Below are 25,593 nucleotides of genomic sequence, written 5' to 3' on the forward strand. Positions count from 1 at the left end.
AATAAGTGTAGTGCCAGGACCGCAGTACTTATAGCCTGATATGTGTAGCTTTACACGTTAAGTATTCATAACCCTACTCAAAAAATCGAGCATTAACGTCTAGAAGCCCACTATTTATAACTTGCAGTTTATAGGAGCACTTTGTATTCAATCATCACATCGATTGTTATCCAGCTATCATACTATGTGGACATGTAGTTCAAAAAGCTATCTGTAAAATTGCAAGTATTGAACTTTGACGCTGTCATGGACCATGAAAAACGTTCGAATCAACATGGAAAATTACTCCCAGATGGTATTGAAGCTGTATTATGTGGTCCAATCAACCGTGGTAAAACAGTCTACTAGCACTAATGTTAGACCCCAGTGGCAACAGGTTGAAAAACGTCTATTTGTACTCAAAGTCGCTTGGTTAGCTACAATGTAAGTTTTTGAAAAACTTTCATAACCCATAGACAACGTACAATTCTTTACATTCAGTGTGTGACGTGGTAGCTAAAGCTATCAAGTCACTGTATACCTGTATTTTGAGCAAGTCATCGACAGCTACCGATTCCCATAATGGTATGTATATTTCTATATATTGAGCACTTATGACACATTCTTTTTTGTGTATTCTCGGTGACACGGACTACAAGCCAAGGGGAGAAAGAAGGACCGAAAACAAGGAGAGAGGTTGAATGTGTGTGAGGTACAGTTGAGTGAGTGTATGTGTAAAAGGAAGAAGAGAGAGGGATAAGCTCGCAAAGCGACGGGAACAAACCGAGGGCCAGATCGCCACATTGAGGACTGAGTTTTTGAAACCACCAACAATTTACCGGTTTTTAGGAGCGTTGAAGCCTTTGAGATGCAAAGGGAGGGGCACGCTCAACTATGTAGACTTACTGCATAACATAGTCAGTATGGTACGAGGCATCAGAGAGAGCAGAGCATAGAGTCAAGAATTAGAGGGAAAGTGACAGGTGATATAAGAGAGAGAAAGAGAGAGTAGGAGAGTATCCAGCTAAACGAGAGAGGACAGCTGTCACAAAGGGAATCACCTGAAGCAAGCGGTGTGACCAAGCAACTGCCGAGACTAGGACGAGCCCTAAGTAGCAAAGCGTAATCGTGAGGATATTATAAGGGTACTAGACATAGTGTACTATAGTGAGGTACGGGCATAGAGGTATCCGGGTGATCCGAACGAATGAGTGTATGAGTACATACGGGGATAAGGAAAATGTTAAAAACGCATGAGGGTATGCGTGTGTATGTAAGGCAGGTGTGGGTCTCCGATAGCTAAGCCAAGCAGAAGTTCGACAGCGAGGACGACCAGAACACATACATCAAGTATCATACAGACCTTGAAGGCACCGTGTATTAATGTTCATATTTTTAGAGAATAGAGAGAGAACAAGTGTGTAATATTCAAGAGTGTGTAGAGGATAAATAAGTAGCGTAAGCGCGCTGTGAAATGTATGTCAGTGATAGTGTTTATTCGTAATTAGTGCCCCCTTTCCCCCTTTTTCATTTCCTTTTAGGAGTGTTTGGCGTTCCTTGCCCAACACCTGTGGCAGACCTCCTGGAGAAGAGGAATCCAGTGTGTAGGGACTAGGTAAGTGACGTACGAGAAAATTTTTGTGACAGCAAACAGGCAGCTGTTTATCAGCTGAAAAATCCTCGTTACAAGTGAAAATAAAGCAGTATTTTCAGATGATGCACTACCCGAGTTGGATTAAGTTTATAATGATTATTGCCGATAAAGCTTATAAAAAGCAGCACAATATAAAATCTATTTACTGTGTGAAAAGACTAAAAATACAGACTGTTTTTATCTATGCCAGCCATACGCACAAGTACCAAAATACCTTGTAAGTGACAACATTAATCTTTTAGCTCAATTCAGCAAAATAAGCTGAATTCAGGACAGGCAAAGACCAAGCTTACAGGAACCAAAATTTGTCACTAATTTGTCGCTAAAAGATAGTTCTCTTGCCCATTACATCGCGAGCCTAGCATTCACCTAAACAGCAATAAACGTCTTCAAAAATATCAAGCTAGCACTAAACTCTACATATATCCTTGTAAAAGAGGTTCAAGGCAAACTTGAAGGCACCAAAATTTTTCACAGAAAGATAGCTCTATCCTACATTTTGTTGGGAGTCCAGTGTTTGGCTGTTCAGTGATATGGGAGGGGAGCAGAGCGAACTAACAGGCACCAAAATTGGTCACTAAAAGTTGCTGTTAATAAAAAGCCCGATTTCCAGTTTTGCCATGCGCCCAGCGCTTTGCTGCCTGGAGATACACACTTTAAATACGTCAAACTAGCACTACACTCTACGTTTCTTATTTTAGGAGGAGTGCAGAGAAAATTTGCAGGCGAAAACTCCATGATTCGTCGCTAAAAGATGCCAAATTTGTTGCGAGCTCATATTCACCTGTCCAGTGGAAAAAGTTTTCAAGTACGTCATGCTAGCACAATACTCTACGTATCGTATCGTCGGAGTGGCACAACGATAACTTAAAGGCACCGAAAATAAATGATTTAATACAACTTATGTAAGTAATACAGGTGACAAAGAATATAATTATTTTATTTCCTTCATAGAATGCTACTTTTTCATTTTTTGTTAAAGAATGACTAATTACAATTGTTGATAAAACAACTGAGATCAAAATAATGCATAAGCCCTTCTAACTTATTGGTATAAAGGTTATCCATAAAATTTTTAAAGTTTTTTTTTGATGCTACGTTAATTTTTTTGTACAGTCATTGTAACCTTCATCTGCTTAATAATTCCATCTATAAACATCACCGATATAAGTTACTGAGCTTTTTAAGACTGCTAATAACCGTATATTGTGAACTTGAATAGGATTTTGATTTGCGTTCTTAGTAACATAACATAAAAAATAACGAAAGTTTCAGATTAATTGATTGTTACATACCTGTGATATTAGGTTTTATCTCTTCACGAGAGTAGTAAACTATTTAATCATAACTAAATAAGTGATTTAAAAAATTTTTATTGTACGTATTTTTAATTCATTACGTTTTTAACGTAAAAAGTTAAATATTTCTCAAATAAAGTAACCTTTATTTCAGAAAAATAAGACGTTAAAACTCCCCTAATGACTTGGTATACATACGTCTCAGTAAAAAATCATAACATTTTTAATTTAAGTCATGCATAATATAAACGCGTTACCATAAATCGTCAAGTTAAATATTTACGGCCTCAAGTATTAGAATCATATAGACGTATCTTGCAGATTGGGTTATTGATGACATAATAATTATCGAAACTTTTAAAACTACAAATATTTTAGGCTATACGATTGATAACGCTAAATGAACACAAGGACTAAACTGTTAAATGTATTGGATTTTTTTTGTTCTAAGTAGATGGTCGGGAAAGTACTACGGCCATTAATAAACTATATTTATAAGATTGTAATGAAATAACAATATCATATTTAATATAAATAATTTTTTAGCTCATCTCTTGAGCAAAAACAAAGCCTCCTAGTATCAAAAATTAACTAAATTTCTAGTAGTAGAGCGTACTGATTTTTAGTAATTGAGCGCTTAAGATATACGATATTTATTAACGGAACAAAAGGTTTAGAGTACCAATGCACAAACGAAGTATTGCGTTGGGTAATATTTAATTAATAAATTAATAAATACTGCAGACAGTGGTAAGTATTGTTTCTAGGGATTAAGCGCTTAGAATCCCATTTATTTATATTTATTTATTTATTGAAGAAGCGGTCAAGCACACTGCAGTACTGGCAATGAAAAAATTAATTAATAAGTTAACAACCAACGCATACAGTAGAGCGTACTGGGTCTTTGAAGATTGGGCACTTAGGGTCTTATGTATTTAATTGTTTATTCAACAAGTGGTCCAGTACTGGCTCACCGTCGGATAGTTAACTAATTGATCCATTAATAAATTGTACATACAGAGCATAGGGTTTCTTGGGATTAAAAGTTAAAGAAGTAATTTATTTTCTTTTGATTGAGGGTATGTATTAATTTAGTCATTACCGGCGCAGGCAATAGAGCGCATTTAGGTTATTGGGGATTAGGTGCTTGGGATATTGATAACTGAATTGTTAATAGTAAAAGGTATTCAGTTACTAGATATAAATCCATAAACATACCGGGTTAATAGGTTAAAGTTCTTCGTTTTTTGTGAATTTGGGAGAATAGTATGTTTAAACTGGACTGCCCACGGCAGTTTTCGCATACTCGTTTTCTGGATGCATTCTGAGCAGTTTCGGGTCATTTAACGTTTTCAGTTCGGTTGACGCTACCTCAAAATTTTGCTATCAGGGTTCCAAAAGAAACTACGAGCACGGTCTCGTGAGATTTTCCGCAAACTGAGGGAAGGGGCTGTGCACATACCATTACATTGCTGCATATGAAAAAATCTGCAAATTAAATTTTGTTTCATTAAATCAGAAGTTCATTATATTGGGTCTTATGTTAGTACAAAATTATGAAAAGGTACGCAGTAAGATAAGAAAGGACTTTGTACACACAATTACTTAACTAGGGTTAGATTATGAATTAATATAAGCGTAATTAGTACATGTTCAAATCTTTAGAATTCTTTATTCGCGATTGATAAATTTGACACATATTAATAAAAAAAATTTTTTTGAGTAAATTGTAATATTTTTAACAAAAAATAATGCTGTATGTATTTGTCAAAACATAAATATTATAGATCATACCTAACTAGACAATTTCATAAATTGCAAAAGAAAAATTCTAAAACTTGTAGCACTTAACAGTTACGCTACTTTTCTTTTATAATTTAAACCAACTGAGATGATTGTGTGTACTAAGTCTTTTTTGATGATACTGCAAACCACTTGTTTATTTTCTATAACAATGACACACTTTTTAAATCACTTGAAATTTGATTTATTAACATTTTTCCGACAGGTTTTCTCCATGTTTAATAGTGTAAAGACGCGCACAGAGCCTCCACTTCTGGTTTGTGAAAATTTTTACCTGACCACGCTTATAGCGTTGTTCAAAACAAAGGCATATTTTATAGACCAGGCACCTTTGAGGAGATGTCTGAATCACGTACTGAAAGAGACTGCAACAGTTTGGAAGTAATAGTAGGGTATCTATCTCTCTCTAATGAGACGTATAAAAAGGGTAGGTCCTTAGGTAATCTGTATATCCTTATAAAAATCATGTATTTATAGTAAATTTTCAAAGCAATCAATCAACAGTATAATATCTAATTCTTACGAGAAAAATATTAGTTAAATTATTGAACTACTTTTTTTCAACACAATCCCAGTACATTATGCAAATTATGCAAATAAATTGGAGCCTGTTAATCTTTTTTATTTAAAATATCAAAATTGTCTTCCATTTTTATATCATCAATAAAAATTAAGTTCAGATAAAAGTACGGAATAATATTAAACAACATTGTAAAAATAAGAAAAAAAGAACTTAAAACTCGATTGTTATTAGATTAAGCTTATGAGACTGATTTATACAAATTGAATTCTACGAAACTGTTTTTCTGTAGCCTTAAAAGATTTTAAAACGCGAGTTTTGTTAGTTAGAAATTTTCTGTCCTTATGGATTTTAGAAAATAAATATTTTGTGTTGCTTTGAAGTCACCACAAATATTTTTATTTAAAAATGTTATTAAATAAAAGAACAGTTGCCAGAATAATCCTATTTAACGGCTTTGCTCTCATTTCTACACATAGCATCACTAAGTGCAGTTAGAACAAGCTCTGCTCCCTAAATTCGTAGCATAGGGGATGACGTTGCAAGTAGTGCTCACATTTTTCTGTAGTAAGATAAAGAAACGGTCTCATCACAAGGCTGTGCTATCGGAAGGACAGGCATCGTCACTATAAAAAAAAAACTCTCACAGAAGGACTCTAGATTTTGGCCCAGCTATAAACAAGACAGGCAGCTAAGCACTAGAAGAGCAACGAGCGACGTCAGAGGTGTCAGCTTTTTCAGTGACATCTCTGACATAGATCTAGAATATACCAGCAACCTAAAATCAGAGCTAACTCTTCAACAGACAAAGGAGGATTTTGTATCCACAGAACTCGAAAAAATAATTGAAAACATGGTGTTCAACAACCACAACGTACAACAAAACAGCTATACCCATAAAAAAAGGTATAAAAATAGCATCGAATTGACGGTATAAGTTCTACGAAAGCTGTAAAGAGATAAGGAAGAAGATGGAAAATCTCCTAGAACAAACCGATAACATAAGTTGCCAAGAAAGACGTACAGATCAAAAGAAGAAAAAGAATCACACGTACTATTCAATCCAGATTCGTTAAGAGCGTGCTAGCAGGCAAGTGAAACAGGAGTCCAAGAGCTCCGAAGGAAGCCCTTTATCCCCCTTTTAAGGGAGGGAAAAAGACCCGGGGCAATCAAGAGATTATCCCAAAGATAAGAATCAATGGCAGTGACAGCTGCAAACGTGGTAATGCCAGAAAAAGAGGGGAAAATTTTCATTTAGGTCACGGAAGGGCAGAGCTGTGCTGAAGCTCTAAAGAAAATGGGAACTGATTTCAAGCCAGAGCAGGCTGACATTACAGTGAAAGAAGTCACTACGACTAAAAAGAGACATCTTTTTCTCAGAGTCAAAGGAGTAAAGGACAGAGGAGCCATTGCTAGCAGTATAACTAAAACGGTGGAAGGACTAGGATCCATTAAAGCAGGTGAGTAAATCGTAACGCTTTAAATCCAGAATCTAGATCCGAGTACCAAGAAGGCTGACGTCAAACTTGCATAGAGTAGAATCCCTCGCCGTTTGCCACAGACGAGAACAGTGACGCTGCTAGCAGTGAATAACAAAATTCAGAAGGAGGAGCGGCGTTGGCTCAGTGGTAAGCGTGCTTGCTACTGATACAACGCTGTTCTAGGGGTCGTGGGTTCGATTCCCGGTGAGTGCAGATTTTTTCAAAAAACTGTTTTCACCGGAAAAAAGTTTCTATGTAATCCCGGCTGTTTCGGGGCGGGTTTTTCCGTGGAATTTTCCTTCAGAGTAATTCCAGGGTTTTTTCCTTGCTCCACAGGTCTTCGGGCCTGGGTGAATGCGAAACAGTGTTAGGGCCTAGTAGGTAGGGATTAGCCGGCCCGATGCCAGGCAGGGATCGCCGGCCTTACCGGCGAGGAGTGGCCCCTGAAACATGGGGCTTCTCCGGGGATGCTAATTAGCCTGGATCCGATGCTTCGGACCCAGGCTACACAGTGGCGAGTTGACCCGATGCACTTCCCTCCGGAGCAGAGAGTGTCAGCTTAACTGACAAGGTGTTTTACACCGGAGATACTTCCACTGTGCCCATGGTATGATTTGTATGGTATCAATTAAAAAGAGAGGATTTAATGGGTGTGGCAATACACCCCCACACATATGTGGTGAGTGGGTGGCCCCGGCGACTGGGCCAATAGGCTGTCGCGGTAACCCGATATAAAAAAAAAAAAAAAAAAAAAAAAAAAAAAAAAAAAAAAAAAAAAAATTCAGAAGGTAGCTCTGGTAAACATTGGAGAGACCGATGCCAAAACTATAGAAGGAACGAAGAGGTAGTCAATAGGATTTACAAGCTGCCAAGTAAGGATAAAGGTCAAAGCCATGAGATGGTTTTGGTGTCTGGGGTATGGATACATAGCCCGAAACTACAATAAGGAGGATCGGTTGAAGCCATGCTTCCAGTGCACCAACTGCAATCACCGCAAAAAATATCGCAAGGAGGAGGCCCAATGTTTCGCTTGCGGAACAGAAAGTGCCAAACACAGAGCAGGTAGCAGCAGCTGCCCAGCATTTAGAAAGGCATGAGAAGAGGCCACGAGTAGGGTGTCTACAAGGCTTAGATATACTTTAAAAGGATGAAAACGGGATCACCATTGCAGATCCAAGTTACGCTGACTTACCCGAGCCATCAGCAAAGAGAAGCAACAGATATTAATGTTTCTGTAAAACAGCAGATGAGCAGACGAAATAAAAAGAAGGCAACATCACGATGGTCACGACATTCCGATAGAAAGCAACGTTTAAAATGCGAAAGCAGAGTCCAAGCCGAGTGTCCCAGGAGTGGGTCGTAACAGTTTAGTAGGCATTCAGTTTGTATTGTTAAAAACATCATAATAAAAAACAACACCATGTTCATCCAGCAAAGATGTTCATGAACCCTTCTACTGTGCATCAAGGCGTTCTGGATGACCTCAGACAAAAAAAAAAAAAAAAAAAAAAAACCAAGCGGATTCGGAGCCGGGTGTTCCAGGAGATAGGTCTTGTCAGTTTAGTGGGTATTTATTCAGTATCGCTAAAAACATCGTAGCGAGAAATAAACATTTTTAGGCTGACTGCGAGTCTTACGAAGCGAAGGATTTGTTACCCTCTTTAATCGTGCATCTTGGCATTTTGAATGACCTTGGACAAAGATAAAAAAAAATAATAATAATAATAATATAAATAATAATAATAATATTAACAGAACTTATAAGAATAACGATAATAACAATAATCATGATAATGATAACAACGATTATAATAATAATGATGATAATAATAACAATAATGATTATAATCATAATAACAACAATAATAATATTTAAAACAGTAATCATAAAGTATAGTGAATGACAATAATAATAAAGATGATAAATATTGTTTTAAGAGGTACATGTTTTAACAATTTACACAAAGCAAAAAAAATTATAATTTATTCTATAATTAAAAAAGACCGTCAGAAAAATCGTAATCAACATATTTCAATCGACAATCCATAGTTACAAACGGTCTCAATAAGTGGTATGTAAGAAAATCTTGATGACGTTAACGGATAAACTAAATAGGCAGATAAAGGTGACACTAACTGTAGTTGACGTAGCATCAACTAAAACTTTTTAAAAATTTCCAAAGTTATCTCTGTGCTACCAAATTGGAGAGATTTTTTTATTATATCTTGAGATACTACTTGAGATAAAAAAGTATAATAATTATCAGACGCTAGAAGTGCATGGAATCGAATAGTTTGAGGATGATATTTTATTAAATGACTATAGTTAAGAACCTCAAAAAAATCTATATGCATGGAAGTGATGAAGCCAAGTTTGTTAGTTTAATCCTGAAGTGTGAAGTTCACGATTTATCTAAAATATGTCAACCCTTCAACCATCTTTAGAATGAACCTTATTCTTTGGTATGTCTTACACATGGGCAAAATCATTCGGGAAATAAAAAGCTGTTTTGTGCCCTACATAAAGTGCACTTATCAAAACAATGGTTTATTCAGAAGACATCATTCAAGTTATCAATGCAAGACAGCGATTCATTTTACGCAGCATACAAATATCTAGGACGTGAAACGAAGATGTGGTAAATAAAGTGTAACATATGATAAAAGCAAATAATTAAATTTTTAACTTTATGTTCTTAAGAACAGTTGTAAGATAAATTTCTAAAACTGATACATACTGTTAATTTTTTTTTAAATCACTTTTCCCTTCAAGTAGGCGGACAGGCGGAATAAAAATTGGGGCTTCTGCCAGTCAATTACTCTCACCATGTTGGATCTTTCCGCCTACTTGAACTTTTAGTGCTTACAACGTTGAAGGGCATAATAATAGTTATGTTTTAAAATTAGATAATCAAAGCTTTAGATTTAGAAGATTTTTGATACACGAACTAGCTCGATGCACGGTTTTTTAAGCTTTTTTTCATTTATTCATCATGTGGTACTCCAGTGACCAAGAGGTTCAAGACTTATCGACACGCTGATTGAAAAACAAGCATAATTATTCGCGCTGAGCAATCGCGCTTGACGCGTGAGATTTTCTTGCGTTTCTAAATTTACTTGTAATTTTTCAGACTACAGAGCTTTGTATGGATTAAATGCTGATCCTTTTTTAGTAAGATCTAACACGTTAGAGAGGTGTACCCCATAAACGCGCATGTCTTGCTTAATCGTAATTTTATATATTATTTTTATTTTTTTTTATTTTCGTAAATCAGACTAAAAAGTTTGATAAAATAAAAAAATTTGACCAAGCAAATGCGTGAAATAAGCTTCTTCTACAGTATACAAGAAATTAAAATTTTATCTCCAAGTAGTTCAACGTTAAAAGATCAAGAGTTTTACTGAGCATTCGAGCTCAACGCATAAGACCCTCTTACATTCTGGTTTTTTTTATCAGGCGATGCATGTTCAAAAAAATTTGAATTGAATTGTTTCTCTGTGAAATTTACTGAGAAAAAAATATGCACTGAATAAGCGTAGTGGACGTGCGTAATCATTTCTCAAAAATCAGATCTCCGGTTAAAACACTTCGGCCTTGCTATTTCAATTTTGCGCTGGTACGGTAACTGATCAAATCTCTGCAGTCAGTAACCTTGTCTCCTAGCATACCTATTACTACCTTCTCCGTAAAAGAGTTTAGCTATGCGTAGTCGCCCCTCCACAATGCTTAGGCCCCACCTCCAGAGGCTAAGTGCTCTGTGATTGGAGTAGTTGATCGATTATTGAATCAACAATATCTCGTTAATGATCCATCGAATCCAAATTATGTAAAAAGCTTTTCGAGAGCTTTTGATGAGCTTTATCTCGTTTATCTGGTTTTTTGGGCTCAAAATCAGAACACCCCGTATATAAACATACACATTCATCAAGTACGCAGTATGCGCTCTACGTGGTATCTCACTCCAAGTTTGAGCCAGAACTAGCCTAGTCTACCTACTTTGCCGTACTCCCACGAACAAGTCACATTTATGCAAAGTGAGAAAACCTGTATAAACAGGGCATGATAAATCAACACATTCACATGGATGAAGTAAAATTTTACAACGGGGACACTTCACAGTTGGTCGTAATAATACATTTTGGTCAGTAGTTTTCCCTTATATAGAAATTTCTAATGAGAGCTAAACACTCTCTAGAGGCGATGACTTACTCACTATGGACGTACTTAAGTTCACACTAACATGTAGATCGTTCCTGTAAAAGGATAAATCGCGAAATTTTAGATATTGATTTAATTCAAAACTTCTTCGCAGTTCACGACTTTTCCTCAGACACACCAAAACTCATAGTATGATAAAATTAGCTTTAAATCAATTGAAACTTCGGAAAGTTAATAGTAGTATTAAAAAAGTATTATCGCTAGTTTTTCGTGTTTATAGCAAATTGTACCGCTTTCGAACAACTGGAAAATTTAGCACAAGCCCAAAAAACAGATTTTTTGCGCCTAGACAAGAAACTAAAAATCGTACGCAGAAAAGTTAAATGAAAAAAAGTTGCGCTATTCTAAGACGAGAAGAATAAGCTACGTTGAACTTCAATCGATTGAGCTGATTTCTCGAAAATTGTAAGAAACTGTCGCTTTTAGCCATTTGTTAAAATTCAACCACGTGTGTTCTAATGCATATTTCGAGTTCAAATTTGAAACAAGGTAAGTATCATAGCCCTTAACAGCGAGTATTTCAAACTTTATTGAAAAGTAGTTTTTCGCGTTCGGCGCACTTAGCTGGGTAGTAAGGTGGGGGCGGCTCACTTAAGTGGCTTAGTTGGGTAAGCCGTCACCACCCCACTATAACCCAGCCAAGTGCGCCCAGCATGAAGGACCACTTTTTACCGATAAAGTTTAACATACTCACTTCTGGTTAAATGAAGCGGCATTTGGTTCACGAAAAGTTTACAACCAATCTTGCTAAAATTAAATGTGTATGTTAAAGGCTATGATATCTACCTTGTGTCTTAATTTAAGCTCTTAATATTTATTAGAATGCGAGTTATTACATTTTTTTAAGTGGCTAAAAAAGACAGTTTTTTGCAATTTTCGAGAAAACGGCCTAATGAATCGGAGCTTAACGTGGCTTTTTTTTTCGTCTTAGAATCACGTAACTTTTTGTATTTAGCTTATTTGAAGGATCTTCGTATCGCTCTTCTTTCTTATTACGATCTCTAGCCAACTAAAGAGACACCTTTGCAATACTGTTATTCGCTTCGTGCAGCAATTGCAAACAACGCTACCTGCAAGGGAAAAGTTGCCGATGCTAACTAACAAGAATACACAGAATGTTATGGACAATGATCTGTTACAGGCGTTCAATTTAACAGTAATGTATATTCAAGAACTGACGTAATTTTTTGGATGTTGAGTATACTTTTAAGCCGAGAAATACTTATTTAATAGTACTTTCATAAAAAAATTTTTTTTTCCTTTCATGGTTGTATTTTGTTAGTGACTATTACGATTTTTCTCGAATATTAATTTACTTCGTGAAAAACTTTCAAATCAGCACATTAAAAAGTAGTATTTCTTGTGTTTACTTGTATATTATATCCAGTTCATACTAGAAATTTACTTTTTTTTCATGAAATTAAAAAAAAAGTATTATTTGCTATTAATATGCTACTTGGAACTGAAAAACTTATTTTAGTAGTCAAATATTTATTATTGTTGATATAAGCACTTGTAATCTATCATTGTCTATCTGATGCTGTGTATTCTTATTAGTTAGCATCGACATCTTTCCCCTGCAGGTACCGTTGTTTTAAATAACTGCACGAAGCAAATAGGATTGACTTACAAGTTCAAAGGTGATTAGGTATTAAAAAAAATAATAATAATAATAATTGGGGCTGGAGAACTACGTCCATAGATAAAGGCTAGTATACTCTTCCAAAATGGTACTGCCGTCTTATATTCTAAAAAAAAAAAAATTATGCCGTTGCATTAATGGTTGCAAGTCGGTGTGGCTGTAAAAAAGCATAGTTTACATTTAATGCACTTGTGTCTCTCATGCTATTAAAAAACTTGTACAAATGTACAAACAATTACTGTTTTAACAAATCAAAACATAACTTTTTCGAAACTCGGAAAATCACTTGAAGAAAGTACTGCGCAAAAAGTGTCGCTAAAATTTTTTTTTTTCTTAAAACCATTTTTTTTGCGCATACGCATTGTTTAAAGTAACGAATTATTTTCTCGAGGAGAATTTATAGAAAAAAATCTAAGTGCTCCGACCAGGAATCGAACTGACGACCCTTTGAACGGAGTTCTTTTTGAAGGTAGCATGCTAACCACTGAGCCAACGACTGCTTTTTACACGGTCAATTTCTTTTGATGTGACTCACGCCATCTGTAGGTCAGTTGGTGAACTAAGAACATACACAATTCGAATAACATGTAGAATTAAAACTTTTCATTAGTATGAAATTTTTTTTAGCATTTTATTAGTATTAACTAACAATTTTTCATCGATTGAGAAAAGATGGGCACGTAATTAGGCTGATTAACATGTATGCAAGTGCTTGTTATTCAGATAATTATATCATTAAAAAAAAATAACAGATACTTGAGAACGCTAAAACTGAGTTATATGGTACCAATTGCTTAATTCACAGGGTCACTCTATGTATCATCTTAAATTATTTTTATTGATTAAAATGTTGTGCGCACTGGGTTATATAGGTCCACGGGCTTCGATTTAATATTACTGGGCGTAAGCTATGGGTACCTAAGTTCCAGACATTTGAAAGGCGCACTTTCCGTTCCGCTAATGAGCTCTTTAACGCTACTCTTGCACAGCAGCCCATCTGCTGTTCTCTTTTTAAGACTACATGTATTTCTACACAATGCAAAACTTGTACATAAAAGAAAAAGAGAGACAGAAAAAATACAAACTCCTATACAGCGGCGAGTATCAATGCTAGAAAAACAAAAAAGAGAAAAAAGAGGGATGTCCTCTCTTTCTTATTGTAACTGTATATCAGTAATGCGCTGACGCTAATTCTCAATTATACTGTCATGCTAATTCCAACTTACTCTTTACAAATCTTTCAATTTAATCGCGAATTCATTCTATATCAAGTTTTTTTTATAATTTAACTTAAACTCTTACTGGCATAAAAAAAAAGTGTAAATCAAGTTGTATTTTGAAACGTTTTTTTTAAATTTAATTTTCGATTTTAATAAGAAAGAATGACTAAACAATACTGTTCAGATATATTTGAGAGTAAAGAAAATGCGACGAAAAAGTCCATAATTAATTTACAAAGAAGATCGTTTACTAGCTGAATATAAGACTTGGAAGTATAACCATAATCACTGATTCAACTTAATCTTTCTTAGAAATTGGTTCCATTTTATTGTTAAAAATATATTCAGTAAATTGAGTAATTTCTATTTTAAAAATACAATAATTATATAACCAAGAATTTTAAAGTGTACTTAAAAATACACAAATCAATATCGAAACCCACCTACAAATTTTTAATGGCAACTGCATTAAACTTATGCCATGATTTGTGAGAATCGCACTAAAATCACATGTAGATTCTAGAGTTTATGTACAAAGTTTAGTGTATTTTTCTTTATTTGTTACAAATATACTGAGCCTTTTTATAGTTACAAATATAATATGTACAAAATTCATTTATGCAAACAATAATAAATACTTACCATGTGGGTAATACATTCCAAATTAGAGATTCTGCGTGATTCTTGTTCATCTTCATTGTTTTGACAATTTTCTAATTTTGAAAAGTTTATATCATTAAGTTGGTATGACTTTAACCTTTTCAAGAAATCAATGAAATAAATTTCTGCTGCACTTAAATTGCTTAAGCGATTTTCAAAATCAGTGATTTTTGTTGAAAGACTTCCTAGCAGCGCTGGTAATAAGAAATATTTTAAATTATCCGTAGCTACTTCTTCAAAACATTCATTATCACTAAATATGTTGGCTAAAGATACCAGCTGAGTCGCATTTTCAAATATTGCTATAATGCGCCTACAAGTAGACTGTAAAAATAAAATAAAAAAAATATTAAAATTCTAAAAGCTTTAACCAAAAGAATTATACCATTTTTTATGAACTATTCAATTATTATTAAAAATTTTCTTTTGGAGGACAAATCAAGAACAGGTTTTGATACGCACAAGAGTAAATTAATGATTTAAAACTTTTCAGCCTCAAAAAATATGCAACGAAAATACATTTTTTAATTTTAATTTTCTGCAAAAGAAAAAGAAAAAAAAATACTTTTAATTAGACCTAACTCACAACCTCATGCTTGCCAATATAGCACCGTACTCATTTATTCACGAGCTATCTTAAAGAGGTAGTCTACTCTCATTTCCTTTTATAATATCGTTTGAATCTTGTTTTTAATTCTAATATTTATTAACTATACATTTATTGATTTCGTTATTCTTCTGATCAAAACTTTCAAAAATAATGTTAAAAATTTAATATGTATTTTTTATTAATTTGTTAATTTGAAAATCAATCATTTGATTATTCACTTTGATCAGAATATACAAGGGATATAAAAAAAAAGTCATGATGATAAATTAACAATTATAATTCTGCAAAGGTCATGCCTTTACCTGTTTGCAGGCCGATGCAATGTAGGAAAAAAATAAAATTCAATTTGAAAAAAAAAAATTAAATTTACTTTCTAATTTTTCAATACGTATCTCCATACTAAGTTGAGATTACACTTTTCATTTTGTTTCGATTATTTTTACCGATAAAGACTCAATCTAGAATACATCGCAGTAGTTTTATCTGAAAAATGAGTGACCCTGGTAAAACTTGTCATGGATGGTGTTCAACATGTTTGTCTCATATTTAGTTGTAATTAAAAATTAATCCTAAGTACTTAGGATATTCTACTCTTTTTACGATCTTTTATTATAATCTTAATAATTCTTGGTGGATAATCAGAGTAGTTCTCAAAAGTCGTAAATATTGTTTTTTCTATGTTTTAAAATAGTTCGTTAAATGCTAGTCAGTTAGCTGTAAGGTTAAGGTGTTGATTCATTTTATTTTCAACTTCATCCCAAGTAACTTTTATTAAAATAATAGCCGTATCGTCAGTGTAACACAAAATAGAGCCATGTGTCATAAAGATGAAAAATTAATAATTGTAAATAGTAATTATTAATGAACTTAAAATAGTTCCTTGCGGAGCCCTAAAACTTAATGTGTTGAGGCACTTATGGCTCGCTTTATTCTTCCTTTTTATTCCTGTTCCTTAAGAAGCTTCTTATAAGTATTAGTGCCAGGCGTACCTCTAATACCATAGCTGTATGAATTTTCTAACATGGTGTTATAACTAACCATATCAAAAGTTTTTGCCAGATTTATAAACGATATTGCTGTGCCTTACTTTTGTCTAACTTATCGTAAAAAATTTAACAATATTTTCAAATGCATCTTTGGTTACTTCAGTTTTTATAAATCTAAATTGGTAACAAGTTAATGCCTCATTTTTCAATAAACAAGTTGAAAAACTGCAATGAAATGTAATTTTTCAAATATCCATGCAAAGTTTGATATCGTGTAATTGGTATACACTTCGCAGCGTCTTGCTAGCTTTCAGATTTGCAATTAGGTGTAACTTCAAATTCTTTTGAGGCACAAGGCCATGTTAATTGTTTAATACATTAATTAAAAATATGAGCTATAAGAATATTTGAGTCTTTCTCGCCCTCCATATTATATATTTATATAAGTTTATTTTGTTGATCTTCTGAGGCAAATGACAACACTTAGTTTAAGCGACGTTTCGTCGACTGGTGTGCCGACCTCTTCAGGCTTAATTTAAACCGTGAAAGACAATTTATTTAACGTATCGAGCAAATGGCTCACACGCAAGTCAAACTGGCAAAGGCCTGCTTGACGAAACGTCGCTTAAACTAAGTGTTTTTATTTACCCCAGAAGATCAACGAAATAAACTTATATATATATGAGCTATAAGGTTACCATTTCTAATCTGACAGTAATTTTAGTACCTTACAATTTATTCCATCTACCTCAATATTTCTATTAGTTTGCGTATTACAGTTTGTACTATATGTGTATTGGCAGGTATTGTAAAAATTGTTTTTTTGTTCATTGGAGGTAGATATCTTATTAAATACAACAGTTTAAAGATCTTATCGCTTAAATCTTTACCTGTGTTACGGAAGTATTTATTGAAATGTTTGCTTTTTCTGTTCTATGGTGTAATCGATTTCTGTTATTGTCATAGTTACTCTTCATTGCGCTATTGTTATCTGTTAATTTTTTTGCTGACTTTTGAATTTATAGATTCCATGATTGTTTTGTATTCTTTCAATTTAAATCAATATTTTTTTTTAAGTTTGATTTTTGCGTCATTTGATGTTTAGTTCATGACTTCAACATAATTTTTGTACTCTATTTTAAAATGTTTATTGTCTTTGTTATTTCTTATTTTATTGTACAATATCTATTTTCATTGGCAAAATGTCATTATTGTTCAAGTAGTCCTTGTTTTTCTTTGTATAACACTGTGCTTTTTCTCTTTCGTTTTAACTATACGCTTTATATTTGATAGTTTTAGCTTTTGAAGTAAGGTTATTATAATTTTAATGAAATGCATGGTTTTTGACATTTAATTTCGATCTCTGTTTATTTCAACAAATCATGGAAAATGATTGAGTGTAGGAATGTCAAATGAATGAATTATAGCTTTTACAGTGTCAGTTTTTATGAAATTATTATTACTGCATGATACAGTTTTATTAAAATTTGATGGCCTGATCGTACTAGTGAAACCCGAATAGTATCTACTTTGCTTTAAGCTGTTAAGAAAATTTTTAGTTTGGGCATTAGATTTTCTTATATTTTTATTAAAATCTGTCAAGAATAAATGGTTTCCTGCATATTTTTTTTGCAAATATTTTTTTAAAATTTAGAATAAATTCAGTGTCTAGAAAATCGTAATATCTGTATACTGCGGAGATTTTGATCATAGTACTATCATGAAGTTTTAAGCATGTGTGTAATACCTTAAGTTAATCTATTTCAATTATTGTGGTATGATTTTGGATATTGTCTTTAATATATACAATTACGCCATCAAAATTATTGATTTTGTTTGACTTATTACAAAGAGTGTATTATTATTCTCTTTATTTTGAAATATTGATAATCATTAAGATTCCACGATTTAGCGCCAACTATCAATAATAGTTCTATCTTAAGTCTTTTGATAAGAAATTCTATTTCTTCATGTTTTCCATCGACGCTTCTTATATTAATACATAGTATTAGGTCACTTATTTCTCTATCCTCATTGAAAGTCTCAAGATAAAAAATGACGCTTATACTTTGACGCTTTATAATAGTTTAATATATGTCCTAGCTAGTATTCGTGTGTTGATCTATGTCGTTGCCGGATTGTGCTATTATCAGCGTAGGAAATTTTTTAAAAATGATTGAAAGATTTATTTGACTATTTTTGGTTGATCTTTTGAATCAAACTTCCAAACAAAAAACGACACGTTTTTTATAAAGCGACCTTTCGTCAACTCGAGCGTCGACCTCTTCAAATCAACAAATCATAAATATTAATTAAAGCGTACATATAACCTTCAATAAAAACGCTGAAGGGACATATTCAACATAGCAAGATTCACTCACGTGTAAATTAAACACGTAAAAGCATCCATGCTACATGAAGTTGTCAATTTATAACGAGGCATACATGTCCACGCAAATCAGTTACACGAATAAAACATACATAACTGTAACGAAGGTTGAAAATATCTGCCTTATGTTAGATACATAAAAAATGCTTTTGACGGGCAAAAGGTTGTATTTAGAAAAAAAAATTAAATTTTGAATTATGTTGATAAACTAATAATTAGTATTTCAAGTCATCATGTGTAAACTAATGAATTGACTAATCTGTCATTCATCTAAGTCTTTGATAGTTATAAATAAGTGGTCAAAAAATATCATTTGACTTAAACACTGACAGAGGTAAGCGTGCACAGTGAGTAGCCCCACCTACATGTGCTCTAGTAGGTCAGTTCTCAGGGATTAAAAGGCAAACTTTTGAGGTATAGTTTTATTTTCTACGGATTTTTATGTATTTTTTGTCGTAGAATATTATTATTGAGATCCGTCCACTAGAAAAGGTGTGCTAAATTTTATAATTAACATTTGGTAAAAAACGCTCTTTGCAGTTTTTGCCGTAACTGGTTTTTTGAGAACATATATCATATACATATGTTCCGACAAGTTACTCCTTATGAAATTCGCAAAAAATGTGCTCTGGCAATAAGTACAAGGCATTTTTTCTAATACCACGTTAAAAATTAACAAAATAATTTTTTTTTGTACATTTTTTTAAAAACTGTGAAGCTTCGGGGGTGAAAATTCATGGCGAAAAGTATCTTTGCTAACCATAACATGGTTATGAAATTTCTGCCAGATCAGTGTTTTATCTTACGAGTAATTAATTCTAAGATTTTTCTTCGTTGCCTTGATTGCAAAATAAGCCAACTTTCTCACAGATGGCTTTCGCTGGTCACACCAAGTCAAAAAAATTAAAAAAGTATTTGAACTGAACGTCCCGTTCAAATTTTATGTAAAACATTAATTATAACTGTTTTTACAACAATTTTTTCAGATATACTAGTTATAGACTGACGTATAAAACTAGACAACTTTCTCGAAAATCAATATTGATTAATGCATTCTGTACGACTGTAACGGTAAAATTGCTTTTATATGTTAAGAGAAAAGTTGTCCTAGCATGTGCGGGAACCAAAATGATTTTTTTTTTTTTGTTTTTCAAAAAGTTTGTTACGATGTAGTGTACGAAGTACAGGAGTGAAAATTAAACAAATTTAAGATTACAACTTGCACTTTCCATAAATAAATATATTGTCACGTACCGCATAAAATAGTACGTAATATAAATTATTTAAGTTAACAGTGGGCAAGCTGAGTGCGCCAGCAGGCGTGAACTGTAGAGAGTGCAGGAGAGACGAGTACTCGCAGAAAGGTTTCAGCAGCACTGAACTCGAGCACTCTAAATTGTGAGTGATTGCAAAACAAAATTTATCTTGGCTTTTACAACACCTACAAAAATTCTTAGTAAATGTATTTAGGGTTGCTCGAGGAGACAAATACGATTAATCAATAAATTTTATTGACCGATTTTAATTAACAATTTAAAGTTTAATATTACATTTCTGAATAGAACTTCGTTACTGTTACTCTTCTGAAAAACATTATCATACTTCAGTTTCATAAGCTACGATACGATTTAAGTTGATCTTATGAAATAAAACATATTAGTCATTAAAAATTACTGTTTTTAAATAATGATACATTACAACAAAGATTTACACATTTAACAAAGATTTATAAGAGAAGTGATTTATACATAATGCGTTTTATTTTACAACATTCACTTCAACCGTATCTTAGTTTACGAAAATAAAGTATTTTAACGTTTTTTTCTAAAGAGTATTAGTAACAAAGTTTTACTAGGAAATAAAATATTAATATTTTCTTTGTTATTTAAAATCAGATGATAATATATCAATGGTTTAATTGTATTAGTCTCCTCCAGCTACCTCTAATTCATTACAAAAGAAGTTTTGTGAGAAGAAATGTCTGGTATTGCAAGCGCATACTATTTGGAGATCTCGAGTTCAGTTATATCGAAGCCACTCTCCAAGCGCTTGTCCCCATCCAGCCCCTCCAGCTTGCGCCTGCTGGCACACTCGGCTCACGCACTGTTAACTTTAATAATTGTTATTACGTACTATTTCATGCGGTAAAGGGGAAATACATTTTCTATTTAAAGTACAAGTCGTGAATTAAAAAAATTTTTGCAATTATATTCCATCTTAAGTCAAACAATAGCATCCTCCGCAATACATGAAAAAAATTTAGAATAAAAAGTAACAAAAAAATTAAATTATTGAACCATCGCCATCGTTATATAGTATTTCACTTTGGATTATACTAACAAAATTTGACAGTCACGGAAACCTAAAATCGAGAATTGTCAAAATTTTTGAGAATTTAACGAGAAAGACCACCAGCGATACGTATACATTGCAAAATACGGCTGATATTATGAATCAATTAGGTGGGTCCATGGATTTTTCAGTACTTGATTTAGCAAGTGGATTTCAGTTAATTTATATGGCTAAGTGTGATTAATTAAAAACAGCGTTGAGTAAATCACATAGAGACTATCGATGTTACCATATTCCAGAAATAATATTATAAGAGGAAAGATACAATAATCTATTAAAGAGTACATAACGTAAGAGAGATATTGATTGAAATTAACAGAAAATTTAAAAGAAGACTAAAGAAGATAACGAACTAAAAAAACAAATCAAGATTTCTATCCTGCAACCAGATTCCATAATAGAGATAAACCAGACCCTATAAAATTTCCGAAGAGACAAGACACACTTTTTTTAAACTCTTTTTTGTAGGAGTAATACCAACGATCAAAGGGATACAAATAAGCCCAAGTTTCTCAATAATGTGATAACGAATAATGTCTTACATATAAAAGAGACAGTATAATTATTTCATTAGCAGATAATGTCAATATATTACACCTGTCTCAACGTTGTTGAGACGGAACGCTTCACTGGACTTCAAATATTAAAATTCAAAAAAATCAGAAGCAAACCGAATACTAGTAAATCGTTGGAGAGGACAGAACATTTTTTTAAATTCCATCTGCAAAACACCTGCTAAGCCAATAAATCCAGGGAACTTTTAAATAGCACATCAAAATTGATAAGGCAGGATTTTAATAATAATTTCTATGTCTATTTCTTAATGATAATATATTACTTAATTGATAATAGATTAACACTAAGATTTTTTACAAGATTATCACTAAATACGCACACTGTGCATACTACGGCCCAATGATAATTTTGCTACAAGCGTGAAAAGAATGATTTTACCACCAACACATCCTAACAGCAGCTGCATCTTGTACACCTATGACTTGATTATAATATACTTTAGCCCTGTTAGTCAGACTAAGCAAAATGTTAATGTTGTAAACACTGATCTTGGTCATAGTCTGAAATGAACGAGTCTTATAAGATGTTACTTCAGATCTTATCCCAGTGCTCGATGATAAGCCTATTGAGTTGTATAATTTACGTCGTTATCGTTGTCGTCGTCGTTATCATCGTCAACGTTATTGTCATTGTCATCGTTATTGTTATCGTTATCGTCATCATCATCATCATTGTAACCGTCATTGTGCATAAGTCTCATTACCCACCTGTTCAACTTCTATCACTCTCCTATTGAGGTATGTTGACGACTAATATCGCTGTCAACGGTAGTTACCTGGCGTATATTGTGTTTATAGTATTTATACTACGTCAAGCTTAATTTTTTTTCTCGAAATTTGTGCACTCAGAATTGAATTCGTTTAGTCGTTCAACTTTATTATCCATGGTTCGTTTAATATAAGAATAAAAAAAAGACTGAATTAGAATAAACAGAACGAATTATTTTTTTATTATTATAATTAAAATTATTGTTATTATTGTTGTTATTTTTATTATTATTACTATTACTATTATTATTATTCTTACTATTGTGATTATTATTATTATTATTATTATTATTATTATTATTATCATTATTATTATTATTATGCTCTGTTATTTATTATTCTTTTACGTAATGTAATATTATTAGACTAAATTTTCAGCGTGAGTCTAGCCCCTAACTGATATTTGTATTGCGCTCTAGCACTTTTGGACCTCAAGTCTGTTGTCGTAAATAAAGTTTTCTTTTCCTGATCAGCCATAAAATATTCTATGATCTTAAGGGCCATATTATGTTTAGTAGGCCGAGCTGTTAAAAACTCTGTGTGCTTATAATAAAAAATAAATGAAAAATTTTACCATCGAGACGTTTCACTCTGAAATTTGTTGTTCTCATGCTAACTGCACCCTAAACAGTTTTTACTTCAACATATTCTAAATACGTGTGATAATGTAAAGAAAAAAAGAATCCGAGTCCTTAAGTACACCAATTTTTTTTGACTAACGATTAAGGTATACGTCATTTATTATTTGTGTTGAAGGTGTTCAAAAAATAAACAAAATAGATAGATATTCAGAGGATGGTACTTTATAGGTACACAACGTATTTTATCAAAATACAACTTTAACTTGGATACTTAGAGATATTTAAAAAATTATTGCAAAAGTTTAATATTCTCAAGCTCCCGTTCATTACGTATATGGTATTGACACGCACTGTATCATGAAAGAGCTTAAAGAGGCTTGGGCGATTTTGAATAAAATGCTGGCTAGCTCTGAAATTTAGCGATTATGCAAATAAATTAGGCTAAATTTTTTTATGAAAAAAAGTAGATTGGTCAACACATTTATTGTCGAAAAAATCGATTGTGAAAATTCGTCATTTTAACATGCAACCTTACGAAACCAAAAATTCAATTGACTACCATACCACAATAAAAAGCTGAGGGCCCAGAAATTAAATTGGTAAATATACTTTTAATTATAAAGAATCTATTAATTTAAAAAAAGATAGGGTCAACACGTTACATTTCAACAAAATGGTCAGAAAAACGTTGAACGTGAGAATCGTTTTGTTCAGGTACTGTTTACGCATGTGCCATAAAAGTTGCAACAGTATATCAATGAGATGGCGCGCCATTTAAATAGACAGCACACGTTAACGCGAATAATAGTACATTGTATATACTAGTTATTAAAGAATAATTTGAATAAACTAAAAATAAAATGATGTAGTTTTTAAATAATAACTAATCAAGTATGATTACCTTGAGAAATTCATACGACTTATAGTAAACAAGCGAATGTTAATACATATAAATCTTTGTATCAAAAGGTGCATGTGCATACATAGTAGCACTTTCAAAACAAGCACTCTACATCCTCCGTACATGCCTTTTTTTTAATATCCAATATACTTAAGACACATAATACTAAATCAGTTTTTTTTCAAGAAAATTTTCTTAAGAAATAAATAAGAATGAGAAAAATATTCTCCCACGGTGCGGATCGAACACACAACCTCCTGTTTCCTAGACAGTTGCTTTACCACTTGAGCTACCGAGGAGCTGTATAGTCACTCGCACCGAAGGTTAAGATAAGTTTCTCATTCTTGATTTTTAGAGCTATCTTTTACCTAAGCTCGAAAAAGTAGTTATGTGACTCTAACTAATACTATACGTGTATAAATTGACCGGTTTTAATAAATTGAATATTTTATTCTATTCTATTCTATTCTAATGCTTGTCAGTAAATTAGAAATCCATACGACCAACAGTGTTCAAGCGAATGTTGATACATCTAAATCATTGTATCGAGAGGTGCATATGCACAGACGGCGGCACTTTCAATACAAGCACTCTATATCCTCTATACATGCCCTACTAGTAAACTGGAGGTTGTGTATTCGATCCGCACCCGGGAAGGATATTTTTCTCATTCTTATTTATTTCTTAAGAAAATTTTCTTGAGAAAGAAACTATGTGATTGAGTATTCTGAGTCGTAAAAATATTATATATTAAAAAAAGGGCATGTATGGAAAATAAAGAGTGCTTGTATTGAAAGTGCCGCCATCTATGCATATGCACCTATTGATACAATGATTTAGATGTATCAACATTTGCTTGTATACTGTTGGTTGTATGAATTTCTAGTTTACTGACAAGCAGGTGCTGTGTTGTCAGTTTTGTAGTGGCAGGGCAGTCAACTTTACGAACGGTACCTCGGGAAAACTAATACATTTTTTAATATCGATTTTCCCGATGACTTTTTCGCGTATTATTGCTATTTCGTTGACATATGTGTATAATTAATATGATTGTTAAAAAATAATACAAAGAATCATTTGTATGATAAGTACCCCACAAGGGCCCCTCAATAGATATGACAGCAGACGCAAAAAGCCTTCTTAAACAAAAGTTTTAAAATCTTTTTTAATTTTTTCCTTTTTACTGTTTGGATTGGTAGATGACTGCAACCATAAGCACTGGTTGAATTCAAGCACTTAATGTACTTTGAAGCGCTAGCCATACTTGAGAGCCTGTCTAAAGCTTCGATAGTTACTTTTTCTGTCAAGAGATACGAGGTGCTCGATGTTCTAGACAGCACTAGCATGTTCAGCATTCCATTTCAAATGAAACTTGAAGTAGAATAATAATAAGAAGGATTTGACCCGTAAGTCTCAAGCGAACTGTCTCAAATGTTCTCGAAAACGTTAGCTAAGACAAGTACATAAGTAGTTAGGAAGCAATCACTCGTAGTTTTCTACAGTTTTTATGCTTAACACATCTAATACTCTTTAAGCATGTGCATAACCTACTTTTCGGACGTACTCTGCAATAAGATTACTGTAAAATCCTATCTTAGTAGGAATATCCAGCGCTTCAAGTCATTCAAATGATGTAAGAGATTCGTTGGGGAACACTTTCTTTCTTGCTAGTAATTTTATTCGTTAAGACGAGTAATCCTGAAACTCCATCTTAATTATTTCGAGCTCTTTTAGATATTAAGCTAGCTTTTCAAGAGAGGATAGAAAGGAAAGTTAATGAAGTGAAAGCTGACAAAACTCTCATTAATTTATTTTGTAAAGGAGATATATCACCTCTTTTTTTGTATTATAAGCGAGATTGATCCATCAGAACTCAATTATAGCTCTTTGAAGAGTGAATGTAAGTCATTCCCGCTCATGTTGTAAGACACTACGGGAATAATAATACATCCTGA

General features: G+C 33.0%; 1 protein-coding gene across 2 annotated transcripts in view; it reads right to left on the minus strand.

Moving 5' to 3' along the window:
• Nucleotides 1-25,593, minus strand: part of Tap42 (immunoglobulin binding protein Tap42) — a 180,434-nt gene that overhangs the window by 136,074 nt on the left and 18,767 nt on the right. The window contains exon 2 of one of the 2 annotated variants that reach the window (XM_014353515.2): nucleotides 14,459-14,800. The exons of the other annotated variant lie outside the window; for it this stretch is intronic. Within the exon in view, the coding sequence (XP_014209001.2) occupies nucleotides 14,459-14,800 (342 nt within the window). The remainder of the gene's footprint in view (nucleotides 1-14,458; nucleotides 14,801-25,593) is intronic. 2 annotated transcript variants of the gene reach the window in all.

This window comes from Copidosoma floridanum, unplaced genomic scaffold (assembly GCF_036245765.1).
Source record: "Copidosoma floridanum isolate Cflo_tuat_1 unplaced genomic scaffold, Cflo_Japanese_pri ptg000016l, whole genome shotgun sequence".
Classification (NCBI taxonomy): Eukaryota; Metazoa; Arthropoda; class Insecta; order Hymenoptera; family Encyrtidae; genus Copidosoma; species Copidosoma floridanum.